We start from the raw sequence: 12,245 nt of genomic DNA, 5'->3' as shown, positions 1-12,245 counted from the left end.
CTTTTCAGATGTTTGATGTTCTGTGCAGGTCTGTTGTAGTTGGCCTGTCTTATATTCCAGAAAGTGTCCTGATCGCTTTCTGCTACTGGAACCACATCAGGTGGACGATATCACGTCTGAGTGACTGCTACACATTTGGTTTTAGCAGCATCACCTAACTATAAGCGAGGGAATCTGTATTCACGTGTGGATGACTGTTGTTCACATATCTGGAGAACTGTGTGACTTCACACGTGGTGGGCGTCTGGTGTCAAATCGTTACTGCATCACACAAGTGGTTCAAAACAACACAATATGATTTTATTCACAGACACACAGCTTATGGTTCCAGTGTCACACCGGATAATGATCTCAAATTGAAATTCACAAATTCATTATTCCCACAGAGACAAATGGGTAAAAAAAAAAAGAAGAAGACATAAATATAAACTGTAAAAAAGCAACAGAACAGTTAGATGATCTGTTTTCTTAATTTCTTCTTGAGTTTAAATCAAATATCATCACCATCTCAGGTGTGTACAAGAAAGAACACTGATACAAAAATATTACGAAGATACACCCATACTCCTTCTGTTAAGCTGGCAGCTTTAAATTCAATCGATGATCATTGAGGTTTAACAAAGTTTTGCATCAGTTTAACTACATTTCTCTGTAAACAGTTAAATGAACAGTCAGTGTGGAGCACAGAGTCCAGTCACTTCCCAAACCATCCCAACAGAAGCACTTTGTATTTGAATTTAAGAAGCAAAGACCGCAGACATCAGTCTTAGCTGGTAAAGGAAGCCACTAGTTCTGATGGATTTGGCACCGAATCCGACTAAGTGAACACAATGTTGTTTCAAAAAGTCTCTCATCTCCGGTTGGTAGTGTCGCACCAGTGTTTCTTCTTTTTCACTAAACATTTTGTCAGTGTAGAAATCTGTTTGAGACAGATCTTAACCTGCTGAGATAAACTCAAAGGGCTGCAGATTAGGACGGATGCTTCTTCACTGTAACTGGTGAAAACTGGAATATGGATATCACAGTGGGAAAGAAGACGATGCTGCTGCAGCAGTTTGAGAAGCATCTTTGGATATTTTCATACATCTGTTGTCACAGTTTGTCACAGCCAGTTTTCTCTTTTAAAAAAACAATTTGATACCAACTCTTTGAAGACTGGGGAGTTGTATACAGCACCTTTAACACCACGTCCACCCTGATAATCCACTGCAAACAGTCGAGTTCCCACAGTTAAATAAAACTTTTACTACGTAATGATTTCGAGTTTCCTTCAGTAAAGCTGGTCAACTGTCGAACTCTAAACCTGCACATTAGACCTTTGCTGATCTGATCATGTGGGCTTGGAGGCAAACTACCGCAGTCAGACCTGCAGGGGGCGGCGTGGAGCGTCGTCTTACTGGGGGCAGCAGCACACTGAGGACGAGGAGCGTCCATCCAAGTCAAATTTAAGTTTTTGAACAAGACATTCAACCTGAATCAGCTCACCGGGAGCCACTCTGCAACTGAGAGCCTGAACGACTGCTTTAGTCCAGCTTTCAGAGCACTTTAGTGAATATTGTCCCACTTTTAGATTTGTGATTTGTGATTTGACCTGCCGGAAGCTGTATTTAATGAAACGTTGCAGGGTTTAGTTCAGACCTCCTGCAGAGACAGATGAGTTACACCTGGCTGTCAGTTTAGTCAGACCTTAATGTTTTATACGAGATGGGACAGAATATTAGAAAAGCCAGTACGATACAGTTCAGCAGCACCGTAAACCACATCCTCCCACACATCTGTGAAACTGAACACTATGACCTCCATGAAGGGAGGATTTATTACAGGTTTCACTGCTCCTGTGATTAAAAAAAACGAACGATAAGAAAGTGTTTCAATCAGCTTTGCAGCTTTATAGGTTATCAAAGATTTATAAAATGTCCCCAGGGCCAGTCAGTTCAGAAGTGTGTGGGGGGTGTGGGGGCCTTAAGGACCTGACGTCCCTCTGAAAGTGGCTTCGATCTGCTCCAGCGTCTTGCCCTTGGTTTCTGGGATGAAGATGATGGTGAAGAGGACGTTGATGACGCACATCGAGGCGAACAGCCAGAAGGTTCCGGCGCTGGTTAGAAGACTCTGGAGGAGGTGGCAGTGGGAGACGTGGATGTGTTAAGCCTGATTTATGCTCCTGTGTCGACACTATGCAGAGTATATGAGCGACGAGTCTTTACACGTGTGTGCTGGTGCGTCTGTGTGGCTCTGCAGTTACACTGAGACAATTAGAGTTAGTTTTTGGGGGGTTTCTGTGCCAATGTGCTGAAATGCTTCTGTTTTATTTGTGTAAACAGAAGATCTTGACATAAGAGACGACTGTACGTCTTCCTGTGAGCACAAATAATCATATCGTGACGGAAAATATACTAATGTTGGGTTCATTAAACAAGTTTTCGTATTCTGATCAGATTTTTAACAGATCGTTATGCCGCATAAGGTGATTAACTATTCAAACTGTAGGCTGAAATGATGAGAAACTGTTCTGTGATCTCAAATCATGATCACAACTTGACTTGATCAACAGAAAACCACATCTGTCCTCCCATGAAATAAAAATAAAACGTCCCAAATGTTCTATTTCTATTTACCCCAAACCCTTGAAACAGTGTCCCCCCCCCCCTGCTGAGCACTCACCATCATGTCCTGGAAGGTTTTGGTGACGATGAACGCCATGCTCCAGTTGGTGAGGACGCACGCGGCGCTGGCAACCCCCCTCACTTTGACGGGGAAAATCTCGGACATGACCAGCCACGGGATCGGACCCCAACCAAGAGCAAAACCTGAACCAAGCAGCAGTCATTAGTGTGGTTTTGCTCTGTTAGCTTGTGATGTAATATCTAACATTATCAGCTGATGAAGCAAACTCTCCTGTTGCCCTTTTAAAAATAGGAACCAGTGCCCCCACCCGCCCGTCTTTTGTTCTCTTTACTTTAGAGACATTAGAGATGTCCCATATATCATAGAGTGAGTTTAAGTTTACGTGCATATCTGTATTAGAGTCATTCAGTGTCCAACCACGTATGAAATATGGTCACACTCTCCCTCTGCAGAGGTACGGCGTCCACTAACAGCCAGAAGAGGGTTTCTGCAGGACATCGTGACGCCACAGTGAAGTTGGACTTTGACTTTTTGGATAGAAAATGTCATCACTTAATCATTTTATCCTATTAGACATAAGCAGAGTGAGAATTCTGGAGTCAAAGGTCGAAGGTCACGGTGTCCTTTGACCTTTTAATCACCAAAATCTTAAATCTCAAATTCCCTCAAGACGACATTGCATCCCTGAGAATAGGACAGACGGATGGACAAACTTAAAAAATCTGCTCTGAGGCATAAAAAGGGTGCAGAAGGGAAAAGAAATAAATATAAAGGGGAAAGAGGGAAAAGTAGGTTTGGGGAGAAGGAAAGGAGAGAGATGAAGAATGCTAGTATTGTTAGCTTTGTGTTGTTGTTGAGTTGATGAGGGAAGTTCTATCTCTGCACCTTTACAATCTTGATTTATCACCTCGACTCTATCTGAGCATTTATTAAATATAAAATCTCCCATGCGGCTCATAAAGTAGCTTCAATAAACTGTGACTGAACGAATCACCTGTGATGAAGACGGCCATGCTGGCCAGGGCCAGCCAGGCCAGGTCCACGTGGGGCTCTGCGGTGGCGGCGAGGGTCGCCGTGGTGCCGCTGTGAAGTTTGTGTATCAGGTAGAAGTAAACCCCGAACGCCGTGGTGCTGATCGCCATGGCAACACCTTGATTAATAACGGGGAAGCAAACAAAATCCAGCGTGACCTCACAGGCCGGACGGCTGCCGAAGAGAGAGCTGATACACTAAAACACTAATGCTCATTTTAAAGAAGGCCTTTATTAGAGAGGACATGCAATGTAAGGGACACTGTGGTTCACTGTCAACAAAACTGGCTGCAAGATCCTGCTCATTTTTGAAGTTCATACTTGTGTCTGGAGGTTTTCACACACATTTGCTGAAAGATGCAGCAGGAGAGAAACAGACAGGATGGTCTATTCTCATAGTTTGACACACTGGGGACATATTTATGTACAAAAAGACTTGTCCATTTTGCATAATACGGAACCAACATTTCCTAAAAATAATAAAATGAAGTGAGAATACCTGAGATGATGAGGAGGATTTTCCTTCCAGCTCTGTCCATGATCAGCGCTGCCACCCCTGTGAAGACGACCTGGATCACACCGACGATCACTGAAGCCAAGTCACTCTCCTGAAGAACAGCACAACATTCACAGCTCTGCTTCACACCAAAACACTGTAGATTACAATCCTGTGCTGATTTATCTTTCAGATTTGGGTGTAGTTTTTCCAACAGGTGTAGTATTTTCCTAAAAGTTTAATGACTGATCAGAACAGACAGTTATAGTATATAAACATTAGATTGAACTTTTCTGCTTCGATTAATTATATTTTAGTGGTTTTATCTATAATTAAAAAATATTTTGTATATATATTGATATTCATTATATAAACAAATTCCACCAACGTCTGATGAGTGTTCACTCAGCAGACTCAGATCACTAAGAGTGCAATCAATCATCATATAATCCTAGTTCAGCTGCTTGTATAAATCCATATATTGACATAAGTTGCACAGACAAAGTCTGGACAGTACTGGACACACACTGTACCGACCCCATCTGTGACTGATGCTGAAGCTGAGAGAAAAGCTGCATGAATAAATATCCATTTAAAGACCTCTCACCTTAAAATGAGCCTGTTCAAAGATGTTCTCAGCGTAGAACATGATAGCATTGATCCCCGTCATCTGCTGGAATAACATCAGCATGACGCCGATCATCAGGGGCTTGTAGACACCGGGGTCCTTCAGGTCGGACATCTGGAAGCTGGAGCCCTGCGAGGAAGCAGAGAGACGAAACAATCACTGTCTGGGATCGCAGACTGGACTCTTTGGGTATTTACTTCAGTGGAGGCATTAGCGTCGCCGTCCTCATCCAAGCCAACCAGCCTCAGACTCACCTGCTCATCACAAGCGTCCTCAATGCGGGCGCACTCCCATTCCACGGGGGCGTCCGGTCCTCGCAGGAAGCGCAGTGCCTCCTCGGCCTCGCGCCTCTTGCCCTGCGACAGCAGGAACCGCGGCGTCTCTGGCATGAAGCACATGCAGACCATCAGCAGAGTGGGCGGGATGCTGCTGCAGATCGCCAGCCAGCGCCAGTCCAGGTAGAGACCTGCAGGTAGAGACCTCACACAGCTCAGGGCGAGACGGCGGACAGTATTCAGCATTATTGGTAAAACTGAAAGAACGATGAACTGTTTAAGCTCTATTCTGGATCAATTCAGAGCCAGATTCAGAACCATGTTAACGTGGTATGGAGCGAAAACAACAAATACAATACTGATAAAACAATCACATTCTGCAGAAATACATAAAAATGTGAAAAAATACTTGATCAGAGGAAAAATATTCTTCAAGAGTATTGAGTATTTTTGTATTGTATTATAGAAAACACACTGTTAACACTGCGTCTTGTTCAGCGTCAAGTTAAAGCTTCTTTGCTTATTAAATGTTATGCAATTAGATTGATCCTTGATCTTTTGTACTAATATAATTTATGTGGCTATATCATTTATCTCCATAATAAAAAGAGAAGAATGTATTTTCTTGTCTTTATAACAAGACAGAGAAGCAACAGCTGCACCACAGCTGTCAGAAAACAGATTTCTCTTAATCAAACATGATTCAATAAAACACAGTTGTCTCCTGTGGTGCTTTGATTTTCTGATGTTAGTCATTTGAAGCATGTAAAAGCTGGTGAACTAGAAAACTCCTGAGCCACAATCTGACTCAGTGAACAGCAAAGAACATATTTTTGGTTTATTCTGAATTAAAGGACCTCCCAATAAAAAGGTGAACCCTGTTATAAATGCGTACATTTGCTCTCTTGATTTGATTTGAGTTTTTCTCCTGCTGTGTTTGAAACATGGCGCTACTGCTGAACTGTCCACGACAGGCTGCAGGCTTCCTCACGAAGAAATCTTCATCTGCTGCATCTAAAAATACCCGAAGTCTCTGCTGATCTGATTGTTCTGCTGAATTTTCTGTAACGAGCCAGACAGCCGGCTGGTTTGTGACTAAGTTGATCTTTTTCCTTTTCTTAGCTCGAAAGGTTTCAAACAGTTATTCCTCTAAAAAACACAATACATCAAATAAACACTATGCCCTCATTCAACATTAGGTTAAGATAAAGTAGATTAAAATGTACCTTAACAACAGATCTTTAGTTTCTGTGACCTGATGCTTTTTTTCACACGTCCTCTACATGTTTCACATTTTATACCTAATCAAACACATCAAAGTGCCATTTAACCCCCACAGATACATTTTTCGTCGTCCTCTAACATGAGACGACCCTCCTCATGTGACACGGCAGCTTTTACTGGGTGAACGTGAACGGCATGCGGCTAACAAGATTAGCGAGAAGGCCGAGCAGTGAGGCTGTGCTGTCGAAGAGGACTGTGATCGTGTCTGAGGACGGTCGCATCACATGACGGACGGGCTCTGGTCATCTCCTCTCTGCTACCTTTGATCCAGAGGGCTAAAACAGGAGAACAGCTGCAGAGAGAGCTCTTAAACCCATGTTATCACAGCGTGTTTGACATTAGCAGGAAGAGGAGTTGCAGCTCTGCATAATGTAGCTGCTGCTGTAACTGTTATAAAGTAGTAATTTACATCACGGACAGCTCACTGACTCACAGCTTGTAAACTGCGGTGTTACAGTAACCTTGTGGGACTTATGTTCATTTCATTTAATCATTGAGCAGGTTTCAGCAGCCTGGAGTCACCTGGAGACTTTACAAGCTGAGATTTCAGCTTCTGTAAACAGACCGTATGAAAGAAGTGGACGTAGCCACGGTGACGTCACCTGCTGGTTTGTGGGCCGCCGTTTTTAAAGCCTCGAGGTTTGCTTTGTGACGGCGTCGCCAACTTGGTATTATGGCCATCTGCACCAGATATAATGATCTACGTTCCTCTAAATGGGACCATAATTTACTAAATGAGCATCCTGCTGTGCTGAAGACGGCTGTAAACTAGCGAATAAATCAAATGAGAATCAGAATCAAGTTACGTCCACTTCTCTTATTCAGTCTATGGTTCTGTAATATATCCCACCCCCTCCCTCCAAAGCCTGCTGTCAGGTGCAATGAGTGCACGCAGGTCGGCAGGTCCGATCATTTCACTGGAGCCGAATGAAACAACTGGATGGGTTTACTAAATGCCTGTGACAGCCACAGATCGGTGATTCATCCCTTGCCGCCAGGCTCTTACGAGACAAAAACTGGTTTTGCATACCCCGCCTTTAAGGACGGCACGCACACTTAAAGCTGCAGTTTACACACCTGCGAGATACACTCCCATGATGCCGAGCACCACCATGAGCTGCACACAGGAGCCCAACATCCCGCGCACACGCTCGTGTGCCATCTCAGAGATATACAGCTGCATGAGGAGAGGAAAAGAGGAAGTTAGCAGCAGCAGCCCACCAGCTCCCAGTCATATTTCAGCCAATTTAGCAAAGACGCTCATCCATAGAAATGTAACAATGAGTGAGATTGGAAACTTTTCAAGCAGTGCCAGAACAATTAATCTATTACTGTTAATGAATCCTTTAAGTCTGCAACTAATTACTCTTTTTAATTATAATGCCATTTACTTTCCTGATTAATTGATTGCTTGTTTGGGAATAATAGAGACAAACACACATAACAAGTTACCAGCGCTCAACATTACGTCCTCATGTTGTTTGTTTTGTGTAAAACCAAACATATTCAAGTTGCAATTACATAAAACCCAGTGAGAAACATTTAGCATTGTTGCCCTATAAATGCTGATGATTAACTGATTATTAAAACCCTTTCAGTTAATTTTCTGTCAGTTGATTCTTTAGTTATCTGGTTTGTTGAGCTCTTAAGTCATTAATCTGGCAAAATCTATTCTAGAACAACAATTAATTGAAAAAATGCTTGAGAGATGTTCATGTTTTATAACTATGCTGATTGAAAGTAAAGACATGCTGATACTCCTCTGAAAACACCACAACAGGGGGGGACAACATGGTGATGAGCCGTGTTCCTACCGGGACGACCAGCGACGTGACCCCGCTGGCGATGCCGGTGAGCACCCTGCCGAGGTAAAGCATCCACACGTTCTGTGCCGCGATGATGATGGTGAAACCAAAGACGAAAGGCAGGGAGCAGAACATCAGACTGAGCTTCCTGCCGATCTTCTCCACCATCCAGCCGCCCAGCAGGCCGCCCACCGCCGCTCCAACCGTCACTATGGACTGAAAAACAAACGCAGAGCTGCAGGAAACAACTTTTGCAACTTTATTAGCATTTGATGCTTAAATCTTTGAAGGTTAAACTGAATATTTTTTGACCTGAGACACGTTTTTTTTTTGTTTTTTACATATTTTGGCTTCAAATAGGTACAAAAAGTTTTGGAATCAGCCAGAATCCACAAATGAGCTACAATAACTGTAATATAGTGCTTTGGGGAAACACAGCCCACCAAAGTAGGTCCATTAAAAGTGCTTGTTTGATCCACTGACAGGCTCAAATTCTTATTCTAAGTGTCTGACAGCATTATGGAAAAGATCCCTACAGAATTAGACCTGGAAGATGCTTTTTGTGTAACCACAAACAGCCGTTAAATCACTTGGTTCAAAGCCACCAGACCTCATTGACAAAAGCAGTAATTTAACCTTCCAGATCACAGGCATTGCTGGTTTAGTGGCTGTGACTTTGGTGGTTTTAGCATGTTTGCTCTGGTCTGAACTAGCTCTTTAAAACAGGAAAGTCACACAATAACACAAACAAACTAACCAATTGAGGCAGCAATAGACAAGCAGCTCCTATTTTCTGTGAGGCAAAATCCCTGTTTCTGTCAATGGAGTCTGGTGGCTTTGAAGAGAGCGATATCTGGTTCAATAAAAAGGATCTTACAGGGTGATTTCTGTAGAGACTCTTTTCATAATGACACGAATAACAGGAATATCAGATATGAATAACAATCCGAGCCTTTCGGTGGAAAAAGGAAGTGGACCTACTGTGATCAGGTGCAGTTTCCCCAAAGGATCACGCTGCAGCCATTGCAGCCCATTCTTGCTGCTGGCTGAGGTGATCTACGGGACCAGTTCCAACACTTTTTTGTAACTGCAAGTAATTCTAAACCCAAATATGTAAGAAAAAAAAGCCCCATTAAAAATACTTATCCTTTAATACTTCAATATAAATCAGAGCTAGAATGGCACTCACACACAAAACCCCCATTTAATAAGAAGAATTTACCAAAAAGAGTTTAAAATGAAGCTCTACTATTGGATGGTTCTCACTGAAATGCATCATGGGAGTCGTAGTTAACTTCTGTCCTTCACTTTTTATGTCCACGTACTTTCTGTTTTTATTGAAAATGACTTTGTAACTTTATAATTAAAGTAAAAAATGAGGTACTTCACCATACGTCACCTAACATTGTGCCTTATTCACTATATAAAGTAGTGCCTGACATTTACTGCTCTATGCAAGGAAAACAAGGTTTTTCTTACTTTTTTCCCACTTAATCCTTCAATGATTTCTATTAATTCACCTCAAACTCTGACATGCAAACACACTCTGGTGTAGCACATGAGTAGTAGTATGCTAACTTGTAATAGTTACTTACACTTGGTTTGAATAACTTATAAGTTTTCAGGAAGTATTCCATATTTCATTTTATTACATTTGACTTCCTTCACTAAGAGAGTTCCCTTTCTGCTCCTTTATGCTGTAACTAAGTTTGGAGCGTCTCAAAGCTCTTCTGCTTTGAGGCACGTGATTGCTAAACTATCACGGCTGCCATCGTACCCCAAACCAGGAGGCCTGGACGTCGTCCAGCCGCAGCCAAGGGTCGGCGTCGGGCCTGGTGAGGTCGGGGATGGCGGGGGAGCTGTAGCCCAACACGAAGCCGAAGCTCATGGGACCCAGAACAGACGCAAACGTAGCCAGGTACAACTTTGTGTTCTTCACTTTACTGTGGAGAGAGAGAGCGACAGACAAAGGTCAAAGTTGATCAAAGGCCAGATGAGCTGATTACACAAGTATGTTTGCACTTTAAAAGTCCTCAGTTAAGTTTTTACGGCTCAAGGTTCACGGCTCTTTATACGTCACATGCTCAGAGATGATGGGGATGCTCAGTTACTGTGTGAGAATATCGAATGGATCAATAAAACAACAATAAGATCAGTAGATAATAAGATAGAAATCATAAAAAAGATCAAATTAAGTTACCTAAATCTACCATTTTTACAGCACACAGTTAAACGACAACATTTAGAGGAACAAAAAATACAGCAGTTAGCTTGTGAATTTCAGTTTTCTTTTATTATTATCATCAGATTCAGTCACAGTTCGGTTAAGTTTAGCTGCTAAAACTACTGGTGAGTCAAATGCAAAGATAAAAGGTGGGGTACGTTTAACACAAAATACACTCCTGGGTGCAAACAGCCACATTAGCTACTCCACCACCCCGAGTGAAAATAGCATCAGTCTTAAAATAATGTCATTTATATTCTGTTATTTCTAAGTTCTTTTTGCACTGCATGGATATAATTAACACGAGCTGCATGTTTTTTCATGCTTGCATGGCAATAAAGTGAAGTAACACTGACGTCAGCAAAGCAACCTGACTTTTAATGTTAATATTTAACTTTAATCCCAGAGAATAATTAAAAAAAAACATGTTTGAATCCATATTTTTACAGTGGTGTTTGAGAAGAAGTAGCAGATCTGATAATGTGGTGGGAAAGTAACTGGTTGAGTGACGTCAGTGAACCAGTAAACCAAACAACGAGGAATGTGAAGAACGAACAAGAGGTTTGACTGTCGACCTAGAAACACAATTTATAGTGACAAGGAAGCAGGGAGCAGCACTGAGCGTTGGTTTTAACCCGTTCATCATCATCATCATCATCACACATCTTCAGCACACATAATCTTTACTGGTGACTGATAATCTGCTCATTTTTCATCTCTCCTGATGAATCAAAGATTAAAATCCTGTGTGGAGCATCTCTGGAGGGAGCGACCACAAATCACACAAACGTTTTTCACTTTTTTTTTGGACCACGTTTGAATGCAGCTTGTACAGTTATAGATTTATGGATAAACTGTATCCCACTGATGCTGTCAGCTACTGGATTCAAGTCATTTCTGGAAAACATGATTTGCTAAAACAATCAGCTTCATTGAATTGATTAGTGGATTAAAAGAAAAAGAACAGTTCTGATGTTCTGTTCCTTTTGTTTTTTACTGTTTCTCATACCATTATTACCTGAACAGACAAAACAAGCACCACCTTTGGCTTTGGGAACTTCTAATCTTATCACCATTATCTAACTTTGTATTGATTTATTTAAATCAACTACCTGATTGACTGCACTGTGCTGGCTGATCACCTCAAAATGATCGTGTGACTGAATGGATGCACGCTTGTTGGCTTTAAAATCGATCAGATATTTATGTTTTCCTGACATAAATCTAAATGAATGGATCCATGGACTGACAGACAAAGTGCATTTAAACGTTTAAGCACACCTGCCCATCAGTTAGATGTGATGTAAATGGCCTCAGACGTGCAAAATCCTCCAGAATGGTCCTTCAACAGCCCATCTTTTGGTTTAGTTTGTCTATTTATTTAGATCCTGATTAGTTCTCATGCAGAAGCTGCTCTCTTTGTCATGCATTTCACTGACAGCAGCTCCTAACAGTGTGTTTGTGTGGCTGACCTCATATAAGCTTCCTGCTCGGACATGAGTCCTGTGGGATCCTCATCTCCTCCCTCCGCGTCCAGCAGCCTTCTCCTCTCGCTCTGGATGTCCATGCCGACAGCGGTGATGTTTCCTGGTGCTGTTACCCTCTCCTCACCATGGATCACAGCTCAGGCGAGACAGCAGATCAAACAGTAGCTGGTGCACAAGGTGGCCGCCGAGGAAAGCGGAACTAAAACACAACGACAGGTGAAGTGAACATCTGGCATTTCAATTAAAATCCGACCAGTTATTCATCGCCGAAACTGTCAGCGAGGGGTTTTGCTTCCTCCACCGGCGGACAACTTGCTTTGTCAACAGTTCAGTCAGCTGATCAGTCGTGTGTGCCTGCTATTTCCTGTTTTCAAAATAAAAGACGTCCCT

At 42.3% G+C, this 12,245-nt stretch overlaps 1 protein-coding gene across 1 annotated transcript; it reads right to left on the bottom strand.

Moving 5' to 3' along the window:
• Nucleotides 1-1,735: 1,735 nt before the first annotated feature.
• Nucleotides 1,736-11,935, bottom strand: slc2a8 (solute carrier family 2 member 8). The gene is made up of 10 exons (XM_070833817.1): nucleotides 11,841-11,935; nucleotides 9,922-10,087; nucleotides 8,154-8,360; nucleotides 7,417-7,516; nucleotides 5,035-5,246; nucleotides 4,760-4,909; nucleotides 4,156-4,264; nucleotides 3,620-3,775; nucleotides 2,662-2,807; nucleotides 1,736-2,109 (listed from the first exon to the last, which is right to left on the bottom strand). The coding sequence occupies exons 1-10, from the start codon at nucleotides 11,933-11,935 to the stop codon at nucleotides 1,963-1,965; spliced, it is 1,488 nt and encodes a 495-aa protein (XP_070689918.1). The 3' UTR covers nucleotides 1,736-1,962.
• Nucleotides 11,936-12,245: the final 310 nt, after the last annotated feature.

Source organism: Pempheris klunzingeri, chromosome 7 (genome assembly GCF_042242105.1).
Source record: "Pempheris klunzingeri isolate RE-2024b chromosome 7, fPemKlu1.hap1, whole genome shotgun sequence".
NCBI lineage: Eukaryota > Metazoa > Chordata > Actinopteri > Acropomatiformes > Pempheridae > Pempheris > Pempheris klunzingeri.
The sequence above is the reverse complement of the archived record's forward strand: the minus strand, read 5'-3'. Positions and strand labels throughout refer to the sequence as shown.

Coding starts and splice junctions, on each gene's coding strand:
- slc2a8 (XM_070833817.1), bottom strand. CDS start 11,935: ATGGACATCCAGAGCGAGAGGAGAAGGCTGCTGGACGCGGAGGGAGGA. Junction 10,088..11,840: donor GAGCAGGAAGCTTATATGAG/GTCAGCCACACA, acceptor CTCTCTCCACAG/TAAAGTGAAGAACACAAAGT. Junction 3,776..4,155: donor AATCCTCCTCATCATCTCAG/GTATTCTCACTT, acceptor TTATTAATCAAG/GTGTTGCCATGGCGATCAGC.